Source organism: Hyperolius riggenbachi, chromosome 7 (assembly GCF_040937935.1).
Source record: "Hyperolius riggenbachi isolate aHypRig1 chromosome 7, aHypRig1.pri, whole genome shotgun sequence".
Classification (NCBI taxonomy): domain Eukaryota; kingdom Metazoa; phylum Chordata; class Amphibia; order Anura; family Hyperoliidae; genus Hyperolius; species Hyperolius riggenbachi.
The window spans coordinates 113,308,878-113,333,001 of NC_090652.1; the positions used below are offsets into that span (position 1 = coordinate 113,308,878).

At 42.2% G+C, this 24,124-nt stretch overlaps 1 protein-coding gene across 1 annotated transcript in view; it reads right to left on the reverse strand.

Moving 5' to 3' along the window:
• The window catches only part of LOC137524545 (cytochrome P450 2K1-like), a 64,146-nt gene that overhangs the window by 22,777 nt on the left and 17,245 nt on the right, over positions 1-24,124 (reverse strand). Inside the window, exons 3-6 of the mRNA XM_068244535.1 lie at positions 22,057-22,206; positions 18,614-18,774; positions 6,880-7,059; positions 6,287-6,428 (exon numbers count right to left, since the gene is read on the reverse strand). Of these exons, the coding sequence (XP_068100636.1) occupies positions 6,287-6,428; positions 6,880-7,059; positions 18,614-18,774; positions 22,057-22,206 (633 nt within the window). The remainder of the gene's footprint in view (positions 1-6,286; positions 6,429-6,879; positions 7,060-18,613; positions 18,775-22,056; positions 22,207-24,124) is intronic.

The window sequence follows — 24,124 nt, forward strand, 5'->3', positions numbered from 1 at the left end:
GGTTAGGGGGTTAAATAACTAGGAGATGTGGGTGAGGTTATGGCACTAACTTTCCTAATTTTCTCTGTTTCTTTCTAGATGTCACAGCGATGGCGGCGACCCCTCCCTGGGTTGGTAGTTGATGTGGCAAATATCAGGACCGAGGGGTCACATAACCTGGAGACCTGTGAAAGATTGTGGGGGAGTAATAGTGCATTAGAGGGTATCGTTGTTAAAGTGGAAAAACAAAAAGGTGTTTTTGCTTGCAAGCCCAGGCCCCTCAGGCTCGGTAGCACGGCTGGGGAGGCAATTTTGGTTTGCATGCTCTCAAAATTATGGGCCAGTTATGTTGGAGCTCCTCGGTCGCCACTAGTCAAGCTGAAGGGGAGGGACAAAGAACAAAGTTGGGATACTGCTATTGTTATCAATGTAATGTTGTTACATAATGTTCTTACATTTCTGTTTATGGTGTTATTTACTATGGTTGTGTTAAGCTGTGGCTGACAATAAATGTGTCACTCTAAATAAAATGGAGTCTGATTGATTTGTAGGATGAGTGAAGAGTAGAGGTTGTCGGTCAACTGGCTTACATATATAACAAAAATAAATAAAATAAAAGTTTGGTTTGAGTTGGTGGGGATGCAGGGATGAGATGAGTTGAGTGGGGAACGTATGAACGCTGCCGGGTCATGTTTTTTCCAGAGTAAAATGATCCATAAATTACATTTCTCCTATGTTGCTGTCACTTACAGTAAGTAGTAGAAATCTGACGGAAACAACAGGTTTTGGACTAGTCCATTTCTTCATAGGGGATTCTCAGCAAGGCTTTTATTCTTTATAAAGATATTCCCTAAAAAGGATTTAAACAATGATGCTGGCCAGCTTCCCTTCTCGCCGCACAGTTTGTTGGCAGTTGGACAGAGCAACTGCCATTCACTAAGTGCTTTTGAAAATAAATAAATCCCTGAGAATTTCCCCATGAAGAGTTGGACTAGTCCAAAACCTGTCGCTTCTGTCAGATTTCTACTACTTACTGTAAGTGACAGCAACATAGGAGAAAAGTAATTTATGACTCATTTTATTCTGGAAAAAAAACATACATTGTATTTGTATATGTTTGCACATATTTTAAATGACCCTTTAAAACCACTTCAGGATCACAGGTTTTTTCGCCTTCAGGACCAGAGTAACTTCATTCGCCAATAACTTTATTGCTACTTATCACACTGACATGATCTATATATTATTTTTTGCTGGACAAACTAGGCTTTCTCTGGGCAGTACTTTTTGCTAACCATTATTTTATTTATATGTATTTTGCAAGGAAGAAGTAGAAAAAAATGAAAAAAAAAAATCACCATTCTCAGCTTTCAGCCATTGTAGTTTAAAAATAAAATGTGCTATTGATGATGAAAGAGACACATTTTATTTGCAAATTTGTCCCGGTTATTACAACGTTTAGATTGTGTCCCTGGTACAATGTATGGCAATAATATTTTATTTGGAAATAAAGGTGTCTTTTTTTCCATTTAGTGTTTTTTCTATTATAATAATTATTCCAAGACTTTAATTACAAAATCAACAGTAATGACATACATATTAACAAATTCCCTAAGGTAAACATTTATATATATATATATTTTTTAATGGTGTATTTTTTTTTTATTTTTTTTTTTACAAGTGTTTTATTGTGGTAGCTATGGGGTGGGGAGGAAGAGGTTAAAAATATTGAAAAAAAACTATTTAATTCTCCTATAGGTTAGTGTATTAGAGGGGTTTTGGATGTATTTTTACTTTTTGGCCACAAGATGGCGCTATGGAGTTCTGTGTTCAGTAAATCTAACACTGTTTACATTTTGTTTCTGGGGGGATTTTTGTTAAATTGCACTGCAGAAAGCTGTGGGTCATCACAGCCACAGTGATCGGGTATCCCTATCACGGAGGCACAGGATTGCGACGGTTCGGACGGGAGACATGCGGCGATCGTGTGCGGCGACGGTAAACAAACATACTGCAGACGCTTTTCTATGGCAGAGGCGTAGAAAAGCGTCTGCAGAATCCAGAAGAGGTTAATCAGTTGGTAAATGTTTTTTTTTCTTCTCCATAGCAGTGCATTGTGAAAAAGATTTCAGGTGAAACGTGTATAGTGTAAAGAAAGGTGCCATAGGAAAACATGGGCATTACTTTGAAAATCATTTGTCCTTTCAGTTATAACTGAAAACAACTGATTTCCACTTGTAAATGATGCAGAGCCGCATCGCATCACTTCCGCCGCCGGCTGCATCACTTACGCATCTTCTGATGCGGAAGTCCATGGGGGAGATGGGACGCAGCTGCGGGCGGATGCGGCCGTGCGATAATCTGCAGCATGCTGCAGATTTTCGGATGGCACCACACCACTACGCACAGCATGCACGCAGTGGAAACTCTTCCACTGGCGTGCATGTGTTTCAGGACACCTGCGGTGTGATGCGGCTATGTAGCCGCATCACACCGCTCCTAGTGTAAACGGGCCCTAAGTGTAAATGGGACCTTAGGCTTCAGAATGACATGATAGGGTTAAAGAGGAACTCCAGTAAAAAAAATGTAATTAAAAAGTGCTTCCTTTTCACAATAATTATGTATAAATAATTTGGTCAGTGTTTGCACATTGTAAAATCTTTTAAATCCCTGATTTACATTTTGACATTTATTACATGGTGACATTTTTACTGTTGGCAGGTGATGTAGCTGCTGCATGATTTTTTGGCAGTTTGGAAATGGCTGTAAACAATGCAGCATGGTTCACATACAGGAAACTGCCAAGAGTACGTACTTTTCTTGTTTCGTGTGGGAGAGGTTTCACCACAATATCAGCCATATAGCACCCCCTGATGATCTGTTTGTGAAAAGGAATAGATTTCTCATGTAAAAGGGGTATCAGCTACTGATTGGGATAAAGTTAAATTCTTGGTCGGAGTTTCTCTTTAAATCTGTTTCTGTGTGTACTGGCTTTTTTCTATTCTCTTCACAGGACTATCACCTCAGAAGGTTACAGTTACCAAGTGAGAAGATATTCTGCCTTGATTTTTAGGGCTCGTTTCCACTTGAGTCGCACGCGGCTGCGAGACGTTTACCCGCGTGATTTGCCTGAGGGGAAACTGCGGTTTTGTGGAAACAGGCCACATTGGTTCAAGACAGGTCAGGCGGGAGAGAGCTGACCTAAGAGATGGAGAGGAGGACTTCTATATAAATGTCTGAAAGCTCAATTTCATCTCAGTCTGAGAGAAGCAACGAGCTGGCCACCCTCCCTCCCCCTTTCCTCGTCACGGTTCCGATTTGTTTTAGGGGAGTCCTGGTGTATTATGATAATTCTGAAGTGTTTAAAGGAAATGAATTGGTTATTTGGTTACATTGTTGGTAATTGGCTGGGCCACCCATGCTGTCCAGCTGGGTGGAAAATGGTTTTACTGATTTCAAATAAAGTTATTTCTTTATTAAAATTTGTATTTATCAGAACCCCAAAACAAGGGGCTGTGGCCATTTTAAACGCCTATGATGTCAGTGGGTTTTTTATGGAGATAAGTGTTATAGATTGGTTAAGAATAGACACATACAGTCCCATGGAGAAGGGATGCTGATCAAGTAATATGGGGAAGCCCCCTGACCAGACAGGTAAGTAATTACTCCAGCATGATCTATTGTTAAACCTGCTTTCAGGGACCTTCATGGACCCTTTCAGGAGCACAGGGATGGTAGCAATTGCTACCCATTCACCTATGCCCCTGTCTGCAATGACAATCACTGCAAAGGTCAGGCACTGATAATGATAGGTCCTGGTTAGCAAAGGTGGGTAGAATAGTGTAATGCATTGATTAGTAAATATGTGAACATAATATTTGGGCATAAAAATGTGGGGCGCCTTAAAAAAACAGAGACAACAGACAGGAGCCCACATATATGAACAGATGTGGGGTCCCAGCAGGAACATAAAGGATCTTCTCAAAAATTAGCATATTGTGATAAAGTTCATTATTTTCTGTAATGTACTGATAAACATTAGACTTTCATATATGTTAGATTCAAATACACACAACTGAAGTAGTTCAAGCCTTTTATTATTTTAATATTGATGATTTTGGCATACAGCTCATGAAAACCCAAAGTTCCTATCACAAAAAATTAGCATATTTCATCCGACCAGCAGATGGAAGCATGAACCCACTTTTGAACCAGAAACAGCGGCAGAAGAGCTTGACCTGGGCTACAGAGAAGCAGCACTGGACTGTTGCTCAGTGGTCCAAAGTACTTTTTTCGGATGAAAGCAACTTTTACATGTCATTCGGAAATCAAGGTGCCAGAGTCTGGAGGAAGACTGGGGAAAGGGAAATGCCAAAATGCCTGAAGTCCAGTGTCAAGAACCCACAGTCAGTGATGGTCTAGGGTGCCATGTCAGCTGCTGGTGTTGGTCCACTGTGTTTTATCAAGGGCAGGGTCAATGCAGCTAGCTATCAGGAGATTTTGGGACACTTCATGCTTCCATATGCTGAAAAGCTTTAAGGAGATGAAGATCTCATTCTTCAGCACGACCTGGCACCTGCTCACAGTGCCAAAACCACTGGTAAATGGTTTACTGACCATGGTATTACTGTGCTCAATTGGCCTGCCAACTCTCCTGACCTGAACCCCATAGAGAATCTGTGGGATATTGTGAAGAGAAAGTTGAGAGACGCAAGACCCAACACTCTGGATGAGCTTAAGGCCGCTATCAAAGCATCCTGGGCCTCCATAACACCTGAGCAGTGCCACAGGCTGATTGCCTCCATGCCACGCCGCATTGAAGCAGTCATTTCTGCAAAAGGATTCCCGACCAAGTATTGAGTGCATCACTGAACATGATTATTTGAAGGTTGACTTTTTTTGTTTAAAAACACTTTTCTTTTATTGGTCGGATGAAATATGCAAATTTTTTGAGATAGGAAATTTGGGTTTTCATGAGCTGTATGCCAAAATCATCAATATTAAAACAATAAAAGGCTTGAACTACTTCAGTTGTGTGTATTTGAATCTAAAATGTATGGCAGTTTAATGTTTATCAGTACATTACAGAAAATAATGAACTTTATCACAATATGCTAATTTTTTGAGAAGATCCTGTACATACATATATAGCGGTCTTCGAATGTTCACACCACTAAAGAAATTCCCCCTTTTAAAGTAACTCCAACACACTTTGACATGTGTGGTGTGAACATTTGAAGACAGCTATATATGTTTGTATGCTCCTGTTGCGACCCCCCATCGGCTCATTTATGTGAATCTTGGATGTATATATGACAATTGTGTTGCACCTTTTACCATGTAGATATATTTATATGTTTTTTAGTTTTTCTAAACTGTTTTACTACTATTTATGAATATTCATATGTTTTGATTATTATTTTTAAGTTTCTTATCGGTGTACTGAGCACTCCGTATTTGATGTTTCTAGGCACTGTACTTGGCCTGAGGAAGCGGGCTTAGACCCGCAAAATGCATTGCCTGTGCTTAATAAATATCATTGACATATGTGACTGTCGTTGTTGAGGTAAGCCACCTCCCCTTTTTCCGATGTAGTGCATTTAACTTAGTTTTATATACCCTTGGGCGCCTCTTCTCCTTTATTGTACAATGATTGTGCACTTACTGGCATGACAAACACCCATGATATGGCTGGTAATGCCATCCCTCTATATTTATAAATGAGTAGGACAGTTACAACCAATTAGATCATGCCTGCTACCTCTCATATCTGCATTATGCCTATTGGTTTTATAACTCAGGTCCATAGTGAGAAAACCAAAAAGATGCACCCAGAGCTGTCCATATAAGCAAATGGTAGAGTCTATGCTGCCAGCACTGACCTCAGGTCCAGAAAAGTCAAGGCACACAGTGACTGGTGTGAACTGAAGAAGCAGGGCGCTATCCGTCTCTGATTGTGTTGCTAGGGGTAGGCTGAAGATGCAGTGTCTGCCAATCAAGACAGTAGGTTGAAGGAGGGTGGAGGTCTGAGATCTGGGCAGGACAATAAGCAGACAGTGGGGCCCCATGTCTGGCCATACCATGACTCTGGCAGTTCCACAGAGGGAGGAAGGGCGTGGCCTTTCCAGGAGCACAGTGCCATTAGGACCACTGTGACAGCAGGTTCTAGGACACTGAGTGGAGGTTATTTTACACAAGCAGAAGAAGAAAAGTAGGAAATCTGCTATTCATGTCAAACTCTCAAAGCAGGAAAACTTAGGTATTAAGTGTTCTATATGTTACCACTTGCTAATAATAATACAATTACTTTGTATTGCTGGATATTTTGTCATCAGTAATATAGCCCATTGAAGCGTTGCAGATGTTGTTTCTGTTCCAGCTGAAAAGAGATCTGAAGCTGACATAGTCAAGTTTTCATCATCATAGTATGTTTCGGTTCTGGCTGATACCTAAAATAAAGAAATTCGATTGTGTGCTTAGCCAACTATTTATGTATTTATTTCATAATCTGCAACCCTTGAATGCTTTATTGTTCCACCATTTCAAATTATAATATGTATCAATATTTGTGCTATTAGGGCCTGTCCACTTGCCTAATTATGCAATTGTCTAATCAGCCAATTATGTGTCAGAAGGGTAATGCATAAACAGTGTAGCTACAGGTCAAGAGTCAAGAATTAAAAATGTAAATAAAAAATTGGACCTAGTTAGTTTATCCTATTAATAGACGTTAGAGGTGTCTGTGAGCTCCAGGTTCCCTCTATTCCCCTGTTGCAGCTGCTTTTTGTTGCTTATAGTGATTGCCTGATACAAGACAATTCGAGTCTTCAATGGGGATTTGAATCTTCAATTCCCTTTATTTCATCTAGTGTTTGTAGCTAAAATTAGAGATGCACCTACTTGATCGTGTTCTTGCTTCAGAAGATATGCATCTATGTATCCAGAGATATCATTCACATTAAACTCTTGTCTTTTTTGCTTGATACGCTTTAAAATAAACTCAGTTTGCTTATCCATGGCCTGCGCGAGTTCCTTCTGTACTCCAAGAAGGGACATGATGCGAGGGAAATAATTATACAGCTGTGGAGACAAATTAACTATCGTTAAGACCTTATTATACTAAAGATGTGAAGTTTTCATGACAGCAGTAGAGATTGAGCTGTGCTTCATATAACAATTAAAATAATTGCCCTAAAAAGTTTGGCCGTACTTTGATTAATCCATGAGATAATTCCACTGCCACACCCCTATCCTATTTTTTTCCCTTTAAAATCTATAACTATAGAGCTCTACACAGAAATTGCATCGCTGCCAAGCCATTTTGCTGCTCTTTATGTTATTTCTTCATACAACAGCAGACACAAGATATTTCTTTTTAATTTGGAAGCCACCTGAACGGACTTCTAGGTATAGGCAAAAGAGAACCATATACCTACACCTTCTAAACATCCCTGTTATTACAATGTATATTATTATACTTTGAGCTGTACAGCGAAATACTCGTAAAGCCTGTTGTGGAATTCTCTACATAGTCTGTTTCCTGCACTCATCTTTCCCTCAGGAGACATCGCTGGGTTGGGGCTGACCACACGCTCTGTTTCAATGCAGTGAAGGCTGACAGAGCAGCGCAGACATAATGCCACACAACGGGTAGAGCAGCAGTGAGTTGAAAGCAATCAGTAAGCTGATTTGATCCACCTGGCAGATTGCTGGCCAGCCGAGGTCGCTAGTTGGGGGCTGCTGAATGCACTTCGGGTTAGGTGGTCATTGACCGGCCACCTCAACCGACTTTAATCTAGCATGATCATGGGCCTTTAGCCACACTGGAGTCACTTCTAATTAGTTAGCGGTAAGAGTTACAATGTAGTCTGGCGGAAGAGAACCGGTCATGTAGAGCTCTGCATTTTTAATCCTTTCAATAAGAAAAAAAATAAAAAAGTAACACAGTCTACTTCTAAGTAGGATTGGGACTTTTCAAAACCACATGTTTATCTCATCATGTTACTAGTCACTTCATGTACCCTTTCCCTGAACAATCTAACTTTTGTGTATGAACTTCTTTACCTTTGATGCTGAGCATGCTGGGATCGACACCTGAAACACATTCCACCACCCCTCTGCCACAGCCAGTCAGTGAACTGACTACCGAGTACCTATCCTATCCTAGCCTCACACTCTAACTTCTATTTATGATTATAAAATATTTCAGTTACTATAATAATTAATAAAAGGGCAATCTGTGTGCATGCATTCAAAAATGGCACCGTTTATCAGCTTCACCCTGCTCCTGCAAAAGTCTCAGTGGCGTTAATTACTATCTCCCTTCCAGGCCACCATGGACTCAAGGGAAAGAAGTAAAAAAGCTATTGATGGCGGCTGAATTACGCTGTTTTTAAAGTAATTTGGGCTCCGTCTTTTGATGGCGCCCAACGTATTGTCTCAGTGCCGCTATAGCTGTAATTCACATTACGGCCCATGGTGGCACATGGTGAGCCTAAATTTCCCTGCGCTGCTTTGTGCTGTTTCGATTTGTTTTGTAATTAAAAAAAAATATACAGGCTTCCTAGGCTGACTACAAACGGAAAGTGTGTTTATCCACTAATACAGCAGACATATCCTCCCTGATACCATTTATGGCTTTTTGATGCCTAACTTTAACATTCTAGCTCTAACAATTTAAAGGTGAAGGTGAAAATAAACTGATGGGATAAACAATTATATTTATCCTCCTACTCCTAAAAATTACTTTTTTTTAAAGAGAACCCGAGGTGGGTTTGAATAATATTATCCTGCATACAGAGGCTGGATCTGCCTATACAGCCCAGCCTCTGTTGCTATCCCAACCCCCCTAAGGTCCCCCTGCACTCTGCAATCCCTCATAAATCACAGCCACGCTGCTGACAAACAGCTTGTCAGAGCTGGCTGTGTTTATCTCTATAGTGTCAGTCTGCTGCTCTCCCCGCCTCCTGCAGAACTCCAGTCCCCGCCTGCATCCCTTCCCTCCCTGCTGATTGGAGGGAAGGGATGGGGGCAGGGACCGAAGCTATGCAGGAGGCGGGGGAGCAGCTGAGACTGAAACTACAGATGTAAACACAGCCTCACAGCATGGCTGTGATTTATGAGGGATTGCAGAGTGCAGGAGGACCTTAGTGGGGTTTGGGATAGCAACAGAGGCTGGGCTGTATAGGCAGACCCAGCCTCTGTATGCAGATAACATTCTTTAAACACACCTCGGGTTCTCTTTAAGTATCCCAGGGTTTGCCTTTATATTTAAACAATTACAAAGTAGGTTGAATGTTTTACTGTCTCTAATCAGTGACAGCCTATTAAGTGTCCCAGACTTAAAATACATGAACTATTGACCTTGTTCTATCTCTCCCCTGCCCTCAGAAGTTGTATTCTGCCAGAGAAACTTTCATGACTGTAATTTGCTTATCAGTGATGTTTACTATATTGGCAACAATGTACCAACAAGACAGAAGCTGTCATTGCCATGCCTAGAAATTAACTTTTTCAGGCAGCAAAATAAATCAGGTAAAACAGTCTGGTTATTAATATGTTTTGTTCTGTACATACACATATTTATCTCATCATGTCACCTGTCGCCACGGGTATCTGAAATCATAAGTGGCATTATGAGATAAACATTAAGGATGGCTCGAACCTCCGATTTTCGGTTCGCAAACCCAGTTCGCGAACTTCCGCGGAAGGATCGGTTCGCGCGAACCGCAATAGACTTCAATGGGGAGGCGAACTTGGAAAAGTAGAAACACTAATGCTGGTCATAAAAGTAATGGAAAAAATGTTTCAAGGGGTCTAACACCTGGACCCCCAGGTGGCGGAGTGGGATACATGCCAAAAGTCCTGGGGAAAAATCTGGATTTGACGCAAAGCAGCGTTTTAAGGGCAGAAATCACATTGAATGCTAAGTTGCAGGCCTAAAGTGCTTTCAAACATCTTGCATGTGTATACATCAATCAGGGAGTGTAATTAGACTACTGCTTCACACGGACACACCAAACTCACTGTGTAACGCACCACAAACAGCTGTTTGCGTAGTGACGGCTGGGCTGGACTGGTGCGCACCATGGCAATAGCGGTTTTCAAGCCCATATGGTCGCCGGGCTGTGGTAGCTCAATGATAGAACAACAGTGAGTGACTGTCCAGCTGATCAAATTTGGTCTAAACACAATGAAGCAACGACCTTATTATCTTTGATGTGCCACCCCCCCCGAGACACTCATATAGCCGGCGGTCATTGCTTCATTGTGATACGCAAGCCTCTCCACCACGGCAAGGTAATGATCACGAAGGGGAATGGGCACATGTACATGCCTTTTGTTTTGTTGTTGCAGCTGCCTGCAGTGCAGCCAGAAAAATTAGGCAGGCATGTACACGCACCCGAAAAATTAGTATAGCAGGAATCCGCCTGGAGTCCTGGACCCTGTTGGTGGTGGCTGGTTGTTGGTCAAGCGGCCTGCAGGCAGAGATGCTGTGTGTGGCGACTTAGTATTGGGGCGGACAGTAGCCCTCCGGGATCCATGCCCCATTAATTTTGATAAAGGTGATGTACTGAACACTTTTGTGACTTAGGCAACTTCTCTTCTCAGTGACAATGCCTCCAGCTGCACTGAAGAACCTTTCTGACAGGACGCTTGCAGCAGGGCAAGAGAGAAGTTGGATGGTAAATTGGGACAGCTCTGGCCACAGGTCAAGCCTGCGCACCCAGTAGTCCAAGGGTTCATCATTGCTCACAGTGTCTACATCCACACTTAAGGCCAGGTAGTCGGCTGCCTACCTGCTGTTTGAGGCGTTGGTGAAGGGTGGATCCGGAAGGGCTAAGGCGAGGCTTTGGACTAAAGAATGTCCGACATTACCATGAGATCGCTGGAGCGTCCTGTCCTTTCCTGCGTGGACATGGGAGGAGGATTACTGCGTTGTGCTGTCACATCCCCCTTAAACGCATTGTAAAGCATAATTGCCAGCTTGTTCTGCATGTGCTGCATCCTTTCCGCCGTCAGGTGAGTTGGTAACAGGTCCGCCACTTTGTGCCTGTACCGAGGGTCTAGTAGCGTGGCCACCCAGTACAGGTCATTCCCCTTGAGTTTTTTTATACGGGGGTCCCTCAACAGGCTGGACAGCATGAAAGAGGCCATCTGCACAAAGTCGTCTCCAGATGTACTATCCATCTCCTCTTGCTCTTACTGAGTGACGTTACGTAAGTCCTCTTCCTCCCCCCAGTCACGAACAATACCACGGGAACGTGGAGCAGCACAAGCCCCCTGTGATGGCTGCTGCTGTTGTTCTTCTGCCGCCGCCTCTTCCTCCTCCACAGAAACACCTTCCTCATCATCTGAGTCTGACTCCTCTTCATATAACTACCTTTTGTGTTCAGTGAACCCACCTCACTGCATATACCTAGCTGTTGTGTTGATTGAACCTACCTCACTGCATCTACCTACCTTTTGTGTTGAGTGAACCCACCTCACTGCATCTACCTACCTTGTGTGTAGTGTGAACCCACCTCACTGCATATACCTAGCTGTTGTGTTGAGTGAACCCACCTCACTGCATATATCTAGCCTCCCCCTCAAGATGGACAAAATGGACAAACCAGGTAGAGGAAGAGGTAGAGGCAGACCCAGAGGAAGGGCACCTGAAACCGGCAGGTCTGTGCGAGGTCATGTTGATGTGATTTCGTGCGACCCTGGCCCAAAGTACAGTGCTCAGAAGAAGGCACGTCCCATCACTTCCCAAGATTGTCAGAATGTGCTTGACTATTTAACACAGAACACCTCATCTCCCGTAGCCACCAGCGCTATTACAAGCACCACATCCGCTGCATTTGACACTTCGTGGAGTTATTTGGTGTGGAAATCACTGATTCACAGCCAATACTGCTACAATAAGATGACGGCACTAAGCATGATGAAGTAACTGGTGTTAGTGCAGTTTTGGAGGTGTCTGAGGAAAGCGAAGCTGGGCAGGATGATTATGATGACGATTATATGGATGCCACGTATGTTCCCAATAGAGGAGATGACCAGGGGGACAGTTCAGAGGGGGAGTCAGAGAGGAGTACGAGGAGACGAGTCCCTGAAAGAAGCAGAGGGAGCTCGTCCTCAGAAACAGCTGGGGGCAGTGTCTAGCGCCATGTTTTGCCAGCTATGGACACCAAGCCAACATGCCCTTCAACGTCAGCTGCTGATGCCACTATAGTGCCATCACCCCAGGGGGGCTCAGCGGTTTGGAAATTTTTTAACGTGTGTGCCTCAGATCGGAGCACAGCCATCTGTTGTATCTGCCTCCAAAAATTGAGCCGTGGAAAGGCCAACTCTCACGTAGTAGGGATGCTCATTCAGATTCCGCGGAAATGCAATTTCCAAAATTCCGATCGGAAATTGCATTTCCGCATCGGAATGCGGAAATCGGTAATGCAAGTGCGGTAGGCGGATTTCCGTCGGAAATTGCGGAAATTTCCGCCGGAAATCGCGGAAATTCCAACCGATTTTACCATCGATTTTCTCAAAAACTATAAGGTCTTTTTGAAAACTTTTTTTGCATCTTGTTCACAAGATTCAGTTTAATGAGCTCTGCAAATTTGGTGTTTCTAGGACTTAAGGGGGCTTTGCTATTAACCGCTAAAGTTGGCGGATTTTTACTGTAATGTAGAATGCAGAAAATCTGCATCTGCCTATTTTCTGCATTTTACATTACAGTAAAAATCCGACGACTTTAGCGGTTAATAGCAAATACGGGGGGTAAGTCCTAGAAACACCACATTTTCAGGGTTTATTAAACAGAATCTTCTGAACAAGATGCAAAAAAAAGTTTTCAAAAAGACCTTATAGTTTTTGAGAAAATCGATGTTAAAGTCAGGCGGAATTTCCGCAATTTCCGGCGAAATTCCGCATTGGAATGCGGAATTGGTAGCGGAAAGCGGAATCGGTAATTGGCAATGGCGGAATGCGGATTTACCGCAGAATCGGAAATTGGCATTTCCGACCATCCCTATCACGTAGGGACAAGTGCCTTATGAAGGCACCTGGAGAAAAGGCACAAACAGCTATGCCAAGAACACCTGAGGAAAACCAGCACCCAAAAGACAATCCACCCTCCGCCTCCTCTTCCTCCTTCAGGTGCAGCATCTTCAGCCGCTTTCTCCCTTGCACCTTCACAGCCAAACTCATCCACACCGCCTCTGCCCTTGAGCGGTTCTTGCTCCTCTGCCCACAGCAGCCAGGTATCCGTGAAGGAAGTCTTTGAGCAGAAGAAACCAATTTCTGCCAGTCACCCTCTTGCCTTGCTTCTGACAGCTGGCATGGCGGAACTATTAGCTCGCCAGCTATTACCATACAAGCTGGTGGAGTCTGATGCTTTCCGTAAATTTGTGGCCATTGGGACACCGCAGTGGAAGATACCAGGCCGCAATTATTTTTCTAAAAAGGCCATACTCAAACTGTACTGTGAAGTTGAGAGGCAAGTGGTGTCATTTCTGGCGAAGAGCGTTGGGTCAAGGGTCCACCTGACCACGGATGCCTGGTCTGCCAAGCACGGGCAGGGCCGCTACATTACGTACACAGCCCATTGGGTCAACCTGGTGAACGATGGCAAGCAGGAAGTACGTGGTTGCGCAGCGGACCAACTTGTGACACCTCCACGGCTTGCAGGCAGGCATCCTGCCACCTCCACTTCTCCTCCTGCTACATCCTCTTTGCTGTCATCCTCCTCCTTGCCTGGGTGGCAGTTAAACTCTAGTGGTGCTGCCAACTCCTCCTCTCCAGCTACACAGCCCGATCTCCCCAGAGCCTATGCTGCATGCCAGGTACGACGGTGTCACGCCATTTTAGACATGTCAAAGCAGAGATTCACACTGGACCAGCTCTCCTGGCTGCTCTTAACAAAGAGGTGGAGCAATGGCTGACCCCACACCAGCTGGAGATCAGCAACGTGGTGTGTGACAACAGCAGCAATCTCCTTTCCGCTTTGAATTTGGGAAAGCTGACACACATGTACCCTGCATGGCACATGTGCTGAATCTGGTTGTTCAAAGATCTGTGTCAAAGTACCCAAGCTTAGAGGACGTCCTGAAGCAGGCCAGGAAGTTGTGTGGGCATACTGTATACTGGGCATACTGTATACTTATTTCAAAAGCTGTCTATACATTACAAGTGCAGTAATAATGGGCATTACAGTGTGCAGCTGACACAGGTGTGTGATTGTGATTGGCCTGGGCTGGCACTGGCACACAGTATGAATTACAAAAGCTGTCTATAGAACACAAGTGTCAGTCAGACAGTGACACACACAGAAAAAAAAATAATAATCACAAGAACAGGATTAGCTCTGAAAAGAGCTGTTGTGGGGTGCTATTATAGCAATAATATTTAGCCAGGAGAAGCTAACTAACCAAGAGCCTAACTAATCTTTCCTTAGGAGAAACAGTCTGAAGCAGCTGTCCCTTCTCTAATTAATGCAGGCACACGAGTGAGTGTAATGGCCGGCGGAGCCTGCCTTATATGAGGGGGGAGTGGCTCCAGGACTGAGTGTAGCCTGATTGGCTACAATGTGCCTGCTGACTGATGTAGAGGGTCAAAGTTGACCATAATAGAGCATTATGGGGCGAATCGAACTTCCGCAAAAGTTCGCCTTCGCCGGCGAACACGAACTACCCAAAGTTCGCTTGGAACCATTCGCCGGCGAACCGTTCGGGCCATCTCTAATAAACATATGGTTATATAGAACCAAGCCTACATTTTTTCTTTTATTTTTTTGCCACTGCGAGTTAGTAAACCAACCTTTGATAATTACAGTCAGGGAATTTGGACGTGTGTGTATAAATAAAAATATACATAAAAAAGAAAGAGCCTTACACCCAAACCAAATTAATCCTGATTGTAAATGCTGCCATATACTAAAATGACAACAGATGAAAATAAGCAATTACCAGTAAGTATTGCAAAAATGAGTAACCCTGCACAGATGTATGGAGTAGAAATGCATATGTGCGTATGGTAAATTGTGTGTGCACATAGGTAAAGATGATGCTAAGTGCATGTGTAAATAAATGAGAAGATTTACAGCATTCTACCTAGTAGTCGAAAGGGTGCAAATATTAATATTTGCAAATAGAAAGGAACAATATAGTAAAATGTAATACATTAAAAAAATATAAACTAAAAACTGAACTATACATAAATCAAAAAGTAATGGAAAAATGTGTTACTAGACACCTAACTACCACAGGAAAAAAAATCCAAATAACCTAAAATTAAGCTAAATTCTTAGTAAAAACAAAACAAAAAACAAAACATTTTTTTTAATGTTCCAAAGAACTGCACCATTCAGATAAAGGTCAATTTAGGGACCATTGTACTCAAATGCAACTAGCAATACGTATAATACTAGTAATACAATCAATACAACAACAATAATGATTATAATAATAACAACAAAAGCAACAGTATCTTTAAAACAATATGATAATAATTGGAAGTCAGTAATTGAACATATAAAATAACAGAGCAAATGTGTTGAAAAACTGAGTATAAAACTAAGCAGCAACTTTTTTCTAAGACCTAATTTTGGCCTTCTTGGTGAGAAGTTCATTATTTTAAAATCCAATGGGTGTCCTCTAAAGGAAAACTGAAGTGAGAGTGATATGGAGGCTGCTATATTTATTTCCTTTTAAACAATACCAGTTGCCTGGTAGCCCTGTTGTATTAATTTCCTGTTAAACATTTCCAGTTGTCTGTCAGCCCTGCTCATCTATTTAGCTGCAGTAGTGTCTAAATCTCACACATGAAGCAAGAATGAAACTTAAATTACACATGTGATCTGCATGCTTGTTTAAGGTCTATGATTAAAAATATTAAAGGCAGAGGATCAACAGAACAGCCAGAAAATTTGCATTGTTCAAAATGTAATCTACTGTATCTATCTATCTATCTATCTATCTATCTATCTATCTATCTATCTATCTATCTGTTTGTCCTCAAATATAAGTCTACCTCGTGTATAAGTCAGCTCCAATATTTGACCCCTTTTAAGCTGGATTTTTTATTGACTCAAGTACAAGTCTACCCGGCAAAATTAATGGTTTTACTTGGGGATCAGGAAGAATTAACAGCTGCTTTTGGACCAGGATGGGATAATGACAGCACTGTATACAGTATTGCAGCCATTAGCCCCTCCTGTCCCTTAAGTGCAGCCAATAACTCCTCCAGGCCCCCAAGTGCAGCAATAATAATATTCACCCCCCCCTTCCTGCAGCCAAATATTTTTTCCCCTGCCCCTTTCCTTGTTAATTGTTCAGACCTGTGTTTTCTTGGCATTTCCTTTATCAAGCAAGTGTCACTTACCACAGGGTAAATTGCTGCAATTGAAAATGTCACTAATAGTACACATGTTACTCAGTGCACTCAGTGTTGCTTGTGACTCGTGTATAAGTCGACCCCTATACTTTTATTTAGTGAGTCTGGCATAAATGTATAGATTTATAGTCGAGTATATACATTATCTATCTATCTATCTATCTATCTATCTATCTATCTATCTATCTATCTGCTGCTCGTTCCAGGATTTAAGAAATTACTTACATTCAATTTTAATGTTTTAATTATTTTAATCTTCTCTTGGGCACCTCCTACCTTTGATAACATTAACTATTTAGGAAGGATTAGTTCTACAGAAGCAATAATGCATTTTCATAGCTTTATTTTTGGTTTGCGTTAACCTAAGCACTCTTTTCCATGTCATCTAAATGTTACACTTGTTATCTATACTTGCCTATCCCTGACAGCTGAAAGTCATTTCCGTGCAGCTGAAAGTCACTTCCATGCAGTGGCACAGCTAAACAGCTTTGGACCCCACTGGAAGTTTTACATTAGGCCCCCTAAGCATTTGATACATAACAGTTCATATGGCACAACAGTACCTGGCAAGGCCATCCACAGTATAGGAGGTATAAGCAGAAGAGGGGAACAGTTTGTTAAAGTGTATCCAAGCCGACACCTGGGTACAAAATGAGATACTTACCAAAAGAGAGCAAAGCTTTAGGATCCTATTAAGCCTTCCCTTGGTGCTCTGATGTCCCCTGTCACTGAGCATGCCCCCCTGAAAGATTAGTGACAAGGCATTGTCGCTAATCATATAGGGGCCATGCACCTTCTGTTCCTTCGTGCATGCTCAGTTCATGCGCAGTATACCAGAGCCGGGAGTCATGCTCACATAGCTACTGCATGGCCATGCTCATAGCAGAGGAGTAACACGGTCCCGATGTAGAGGGGAGGCCACACTCAGTAGCAATGGGACAACACTGGATCACTGCGGGAAGTCTCAATAGGATCCTGAAGCTTACCTCTCTTTAGGTTAATATTGTATTTTGAACCCGAGCCTTCGCTCAGGATCGCTTTAATGATTACCACTATTCAAAGCGTATACAGCAGTGATCATTACCAGCATAGCACCATAGAAGAGCTAATACAACAGTTGAAGAAGGACCCCTAGTAGGCTCCTCTGGTCCAAGGGCCCTGTTGTGGTCCAAACCTCTGCATCCCCTATTGCCACACCACTGCTTCCATGTCCTAAAGAGCATTATCAGACTGTTATAGCTATGTCCTTTCGTGCAGTGGGGATTCCTCTATAGCTGGTCTGATGCAGGCTCATCTCTATGACGCCATCTAGTGGTGCTTCCATCATAGAGATGAGCCTGCATCAGACCAGCTATAGAGGAATCCCCGCAGCACCAACGGACTTAGGAAGTAAGTGGAGGAAGCACACTCTGCTCTTTATATCTCTGCACACAGCGAGAGTGGCAATCAGATCAGCACACAGCTGATATTTACATGCCGCTCTGCTCTAGCGGGGGTGGGGGGAGACACAGCTGCACTGTAAATCCAGCTAAACTCCAATGCATATGCGCGGGGGGGGGGGACACTCAGGGAATGCAGCTGTAATTTAGATGCTACTCTGCTCTGCTGCTCTGGAGGGGGAAGCCCATGTGACTGCATATGTGCACTAATCACCCATGACTATATAGATGGGGATACTCTGGCTGAGACACACGTGATTTACTTATAAACTGCTCTGTTCTGGAGTGGGATGGGGAAAGTGATGCCTGCATATGTGCCCTATTCACACAGCACTATATAGAAGGGGTTACTCTGGCTGAGACAGACAGGATTTATTTATAAACTGCTCGGTTCTGGATCGGGAATGGGGACACAGCCATGACCGCATATCCTCTCAAACTACGCTGCATATGCCGGGGGCACAGTCATTTGCAAGATTGGGTGCTTGTTGTGTAGTGTATGGCTAGCAGAACAATGACTTTTGACCTCTGCATTTTCTCACCTCGGCTTATACTCGGGTCAATCATTTTCCCCAAGTTTTTAGGTAAAAGTTGAAGGGTCAGCTTATACTCAGGTTGGCTTACACTCAAGTACATACGGTACATTTTGTGCTGTGAGGTTCTTATTTAATCTCCTGTTTGCCTGATTGGATGTTTCAAGTGGACACAAAAGTCATGTACTTGCATTTCTCCATTAGTAAATAATCACCAACATTTCTGTATTTATTACAACAGATCTACAGTACGCCAATGTTCATAAAAATTATATAAGTAATACTTACAATAACCTTCGGAGACCCTACCAGTTTGTCATTATCGGCCATAGTTTTCAGGAGCTTTTTAAATTCTGCATTGTCGTATTCAAACCTTTTTCCAAAAATAATAGAGCTGATAACGTTACATATTGCACTGCTCATTATGATGCTTGTGTCAAACGGTTTTCCTGAAAGATGTTCAATGAAAGACGATTGAATCTAGGATTATTATCATTCTTCATGTAATTGGTTTTGAACAATTTCAAGTCTAGGGCCAATTGTAGGTGGAGATAATTTACCTACCCCAATGTTTCTGGGATATGGGAAGAAACTGGAGTACCTAAGCAGCTCGGGGTGACCCAAAACTAATAGGAAAGTATAGGGGATTAAAAGAGACTTCCAACTAAAAAGCAATGTTTAGTGTGGTTTGCCTTCTTAAAGCTAAATTATCGCAAATACTTTCTGTTTTAAATGTGTAACTGTGGTTACCCACTATGAAAATTATCTCTTTATGTCCCTGAAGCCAGGCTAACATCCAGAACCGCTGGTGTATAGCAAGCCTATAGCTAATAAATGTTACGGAGCCACATCAACCCAACATGCAGACAACTTGTTTCTGAATTTTGGTCCTTATCAGTGCATGGCAGGGACTGATATGGCTCTATGGGATATGGCTTGGACCACTTCAACTGAGTACCTAAGCAACTCGGGGTGACCCAAAACCACTAGGGAAATGTATTAGCTATAGGCTTTCTATACACCAGCAGTTCTGGATGTAAGCCTGGCTTCAGATGCACAAAGAGATAATTTACATATTCAGCAAAAGTGCATTGTGGGTAACCACTTACACATTTAACGCTTAACCAGTTACACACTTAAAACTAAAGTATCACAAATACCTACTATTTTAAGAAAGAAAACCACACTAGGGAAGGAGTTGGTGAGACAGGTCATTTTGGCGCCCGCACAGCATCTTCTCTGTGGCGGATTTGGAACTAGTTACAAAATCAGCGTAATTCCGGTGCTGGCAATAGCCAGACCCCGAAGAAGGAAATTAGGTATTCAGTAGGAGGATCTATTTTTTTATATGCTCTGAGATTAGTAAGTGCATGGAGAGCCATGTGCCCAAAATACACATGGGCGGAACATATGCACTCCAACCTGGAGTGTCCAAAGTCAATAAACATTAACATGGGGAGAACATACAAGCTATTCAGTTCCTGTTGAGAATTGTGCAAAGCAAGAGTGGTAACCAATTAGCCATCATGCTATAGTGGTGAAACACCCTTTAAGAAGTCTGACATTTCAGCTAGACTATGGGGTTAGATATTTCAGACTTTTAAAAGGCCAAGTTAGACTTGCCTGTAACATCTTTTCCAGGAATCAACAAGACAGCACACCTGACATTAAGCTGTATTAAAATAAATGTGTATAAAAGATTATCTACTCACTCTTGTAGCCAGCTGTAAAAACAAGTAGACACCACACCCCAATCATGCTTAAATAAAAAAAAATGTGTTATTAACATTAATGTGGGAAATAGAGAGTGCTGTCCTGTTGATCCCTGGAAAAAATCATATTGGTAAATCTAGCTTGGTCTTTCCCAGATCATCTCGAGGACATCACAACTGAAAGAATAAATTGAGAAGCAACAAGAGCTTGTAAAACTTTGCAAATGAATGTGAATTAGTGATAAGTGGACACATCCAGTCTGTAATGTTGTTGTTGGGACACTGGTCTGGTGTGCTAAGTTATCGGACACAATGGACCCGATACAATTCTCAACCACATCTTTCACTAACTTTTTGTTTACAAGACAAGTAACAGCTTATTTGCACATTTAGGGTCAAACCACCTGGATTTTGTGTGCATGTCAATTTTACCAATAGTTGATATACAGTAACCAAAAGTCTACATAAAACCTCCTCCATGCACTAGCAAGGGAAAAATGGTGTGGCTAAACCGTCACATGGACCCGGGACTACCAATCTGTAGGGCCCAGTTCCTATTGACACTAAAAATTGTCCGTTTAACAGAACTAAACGGACCGGATCCTAATGGAGGTGAATGGATCCAATGTTATCAATAGGATCTGTTCACATTGCTTTATTAGAACAGATCCATTCGACACGTCCAACTCGGCTGAGGTGGCCATAAAACAGCTTCTGACGAGAATACAGTGTGTACGTAGTTGTCAGTGGCACGATGATGTCCCAGTCTTGATACAGTCAGAGGCCCATTCCCAACATTGAGAACGGGCATCCATCTACCAACACTGTACCATCATTGTGCCACTGACAGCTGTGTACACACTGTATTCTCGTCAGAAGCTATAGTTATGGCCACCTCAGCTGACTTTCATCTGGCGTGTGCACAGATGAAGGCAACTATAGTTATTTTATATCTGAGTAGACATTATTCATGACAACATTCATCTTCTTAATGACATTCATAATTATGGACAATACATTATGATGTTTTGACCAACATTTAAAGTGATACTGAAGCAAAAAAAAATGATATAATGAATTGTATGTGTAGTACAGATAATTACTAGAACATTAGTAGCAAAGAAAATAGTCTCATATTTTTATTTACAGTTATATCATTTTTTTTTCTATATAACATTGCATCATTCTCTAATACTTGCAGTTTACACACTACACTCAGCGTTCTAAAATTATTTAACGGGGCGGGGTAATGACCTTTTGAACTTTCCTCTGCAGAAAAAAAGTTCAGTGAAGCTCTTTTGCATAGATAACAACTGGAGTTTCTTAAATGGAACCTTAACAGAGGGATATGGATGTTTCCTTTTAAACAATACCAGTTGCTTGTTAGTCCTGCTGAACTCTTTGGCTGTAGTAGTGTCTGAATCACACACCTGAAACAAGCATGCAGCTAATCCAGTCTGACTTCAGTCAGAGCACCTGATCTGCATGCTTGCTGAGGGGCTGTGGCTAAAAGTATTAGAGACACAGGATCAGCAGGAGAGTCAGGCAACTGGTTTTGTGTACTGGAGTACTGTACTGGTTAAGGGCTCTGCCTTTGACATGGGAGACCAGGGTTCGAATCCTGGCTAGGTCAAGTACCTATTCAGTAAGGAGTTCAAGGCAAGACTCCCTAACACTGCAGGGTGGCCTCTTGAGCGCGTCCCTGTGGCTGCAGCTCTTGAGCGCTTTAAGTCCGACAGGAGAAAAGCGCTATACAAATGTTCCGATTATTATATAACTATTATTATTTTAAAAGGAAAAATACTTATCCTTCTCAGTTTAGGTTCCCTTTAACTCTTCCTGTACTGGAAACAATATTAGACTCATGTCTCTGCTGCTAATGTTTTATTTCTTATATGTACTACACATACAAATCATTATATCATAAGTATATTTTCACTTCAGATTCACTTTAGCTCATCCTGCTGGAGATAAAAGACATTTTTTTTTGAAAATATTCTGTTTCAAAGGATAGCTTACCATTGTGAGATTTGAAATGCTCTATGAGGTAAATTAATTCATCTTGAATTCTGGCTTCCACTGTTTTCTTCCCCATTCCAAAATCTCGCAGAGTAGACAGTGTGAACCTTCTCATGGTTTTCCAAGATTCTCCTTTGCTAAATGCTATCCCTAAAATAGAGATGAAATATGCACAGGAATGAAGTAGGGTGTAAACGTTTTAGGCAGGTGTGAAAAAAGGCTGTAAAGTAAAAATGCGCTCAGAAATGTAAATTCTCATTTTTTATTTGTATCAATTTACATAATGCAGTGAGTAAACAGGAGAAAAATCTAAATCAAATTCAGTATTTGGTGGGCGAATCCTCTACCTTCAAATGGCATCAGTCTTTAAAGTGGACCTGAACTCAGAACTTCTCTCTGCTCTAAAAGATACACAATAACATAATAACCTTTAAAGAGACACAGAAGACAGTTTAAAAATGGCTTTTTACCTTTTATTTATGTGAGGCATGTTTGCCCTGCTAACACGCTGCTATCCCGTGGCAGAACGAGGGGTCTTTACCCCCCAAATCCCCCAGGGCACACTGCGGGGAGCGCTTCTGTGAGAGGCAGAGCTTTCGGCTGTAGCTCTGCCTCTACACGAGTCTATCAGGGCTGATCGCCGCGGAGATCCATGGCTGATAGAAGCGCATGGAGGCAGAGCTGCAGCCGAAAGCTCTGCCTCCATGAGCAGCAAAATCCACAACCAAGAAAGTCGTGGATTTTGCAGGGGGATTTGGGAGGATAAAGACCCCTCGTTCTGCAGCGGGATAGCAGCGGTTTAATAGGGGCAAACATGCCTCACATAAATAAAAGGTAAAAAGCCGTTTTTTAAAGTGACTTCAGTGTTTCTTTAAACAAAAAACATGTGCTAGTTACAGCTAATACAAATTGTAAAATAAATCTACACTGTTACTACTTCCTAATTCATAGAAGCAGACATATTGTTTACAGCCTGTGCTTTTAAATGGGCTTATATGCTTATCTGCCATAGGCAGTCATGTGACACAGGGCAGGCTATAATTACAACTTGTGATTAGACACAAATGAGTGGGAAATAAACAGGCTAAACGCTCTAAGTACATACAGGGTGCATTTCTCTATGTTTTCCTTCTGTCCTGTGCAAGCGTTCAGATCTACTTTAATGATACACTTGCACAAAGTCAGGGACTTTGCAGGATTATGGTCAGGTTAATAACCAGTTATACTAAATAGGGGCAATTCATTATTTTCCTTTTTTTTTTAACATTTAAAGCTTTATTGAAAGGATATCTTACAGTACAGAGGTCATAATGTATAACATGACATATAGAAATGGTAAGTTGTACAGATATCCCCGTTAACATATCATAACAGGTATACAGGTATGTAACATCAATTAAAATGTGAGTTTCCAACATTGCTTTCCTTGTTTTATTTTAAAGAGACTCTGTAACAATTTTTTCAGCCTTAGTTCTTCTATCCTATGAGTTCCTATGCCTGTTCTAATGTGCTGGGGCTTACTGCAGCTCTTCCTAATTACACTGTCTCTGTAATAAATCAATGTATCTTTCCTCTGTCCTGTTTGTCGGGCTAAGGCTTTGATTGTGTGGAATGTGCAGGGCTGCTTGTGATTGGTAGAAGCGATACACACCCTCTGCAGGCCCCCTGCATACTCACACACTATGCTTAGCTGAGCCCAGGGGCGTTTCTAGGGTTCCTGGAGATCAGTGGCACCTGTGGGTACCAGGAGGGGAGGTACATGCGGCCGCGGCAAAAAAAATGGGCGTGGCCATGCGGTGAGTGGGCGTGGCCATGGGTGGGGCCAAATGTACATGAACTTAGCAGCGGTGTAAGCTACGGATAACGGGCCTGCCCATCGAAATATTGGACGGAGCCCCCTGTCCTTTATTTCGATCATTTACAATCAGTATAGGCATAGATCAAAGATGTATACGCACATACAATTTTGATTGGTCAATCACTGACCCCCAATTTCCCACCCCCGTGCAGTAAGTGGGCCAACAGACAATGAATTTTATGAACAGAGCTAAAATTGGCTAATCAAAAT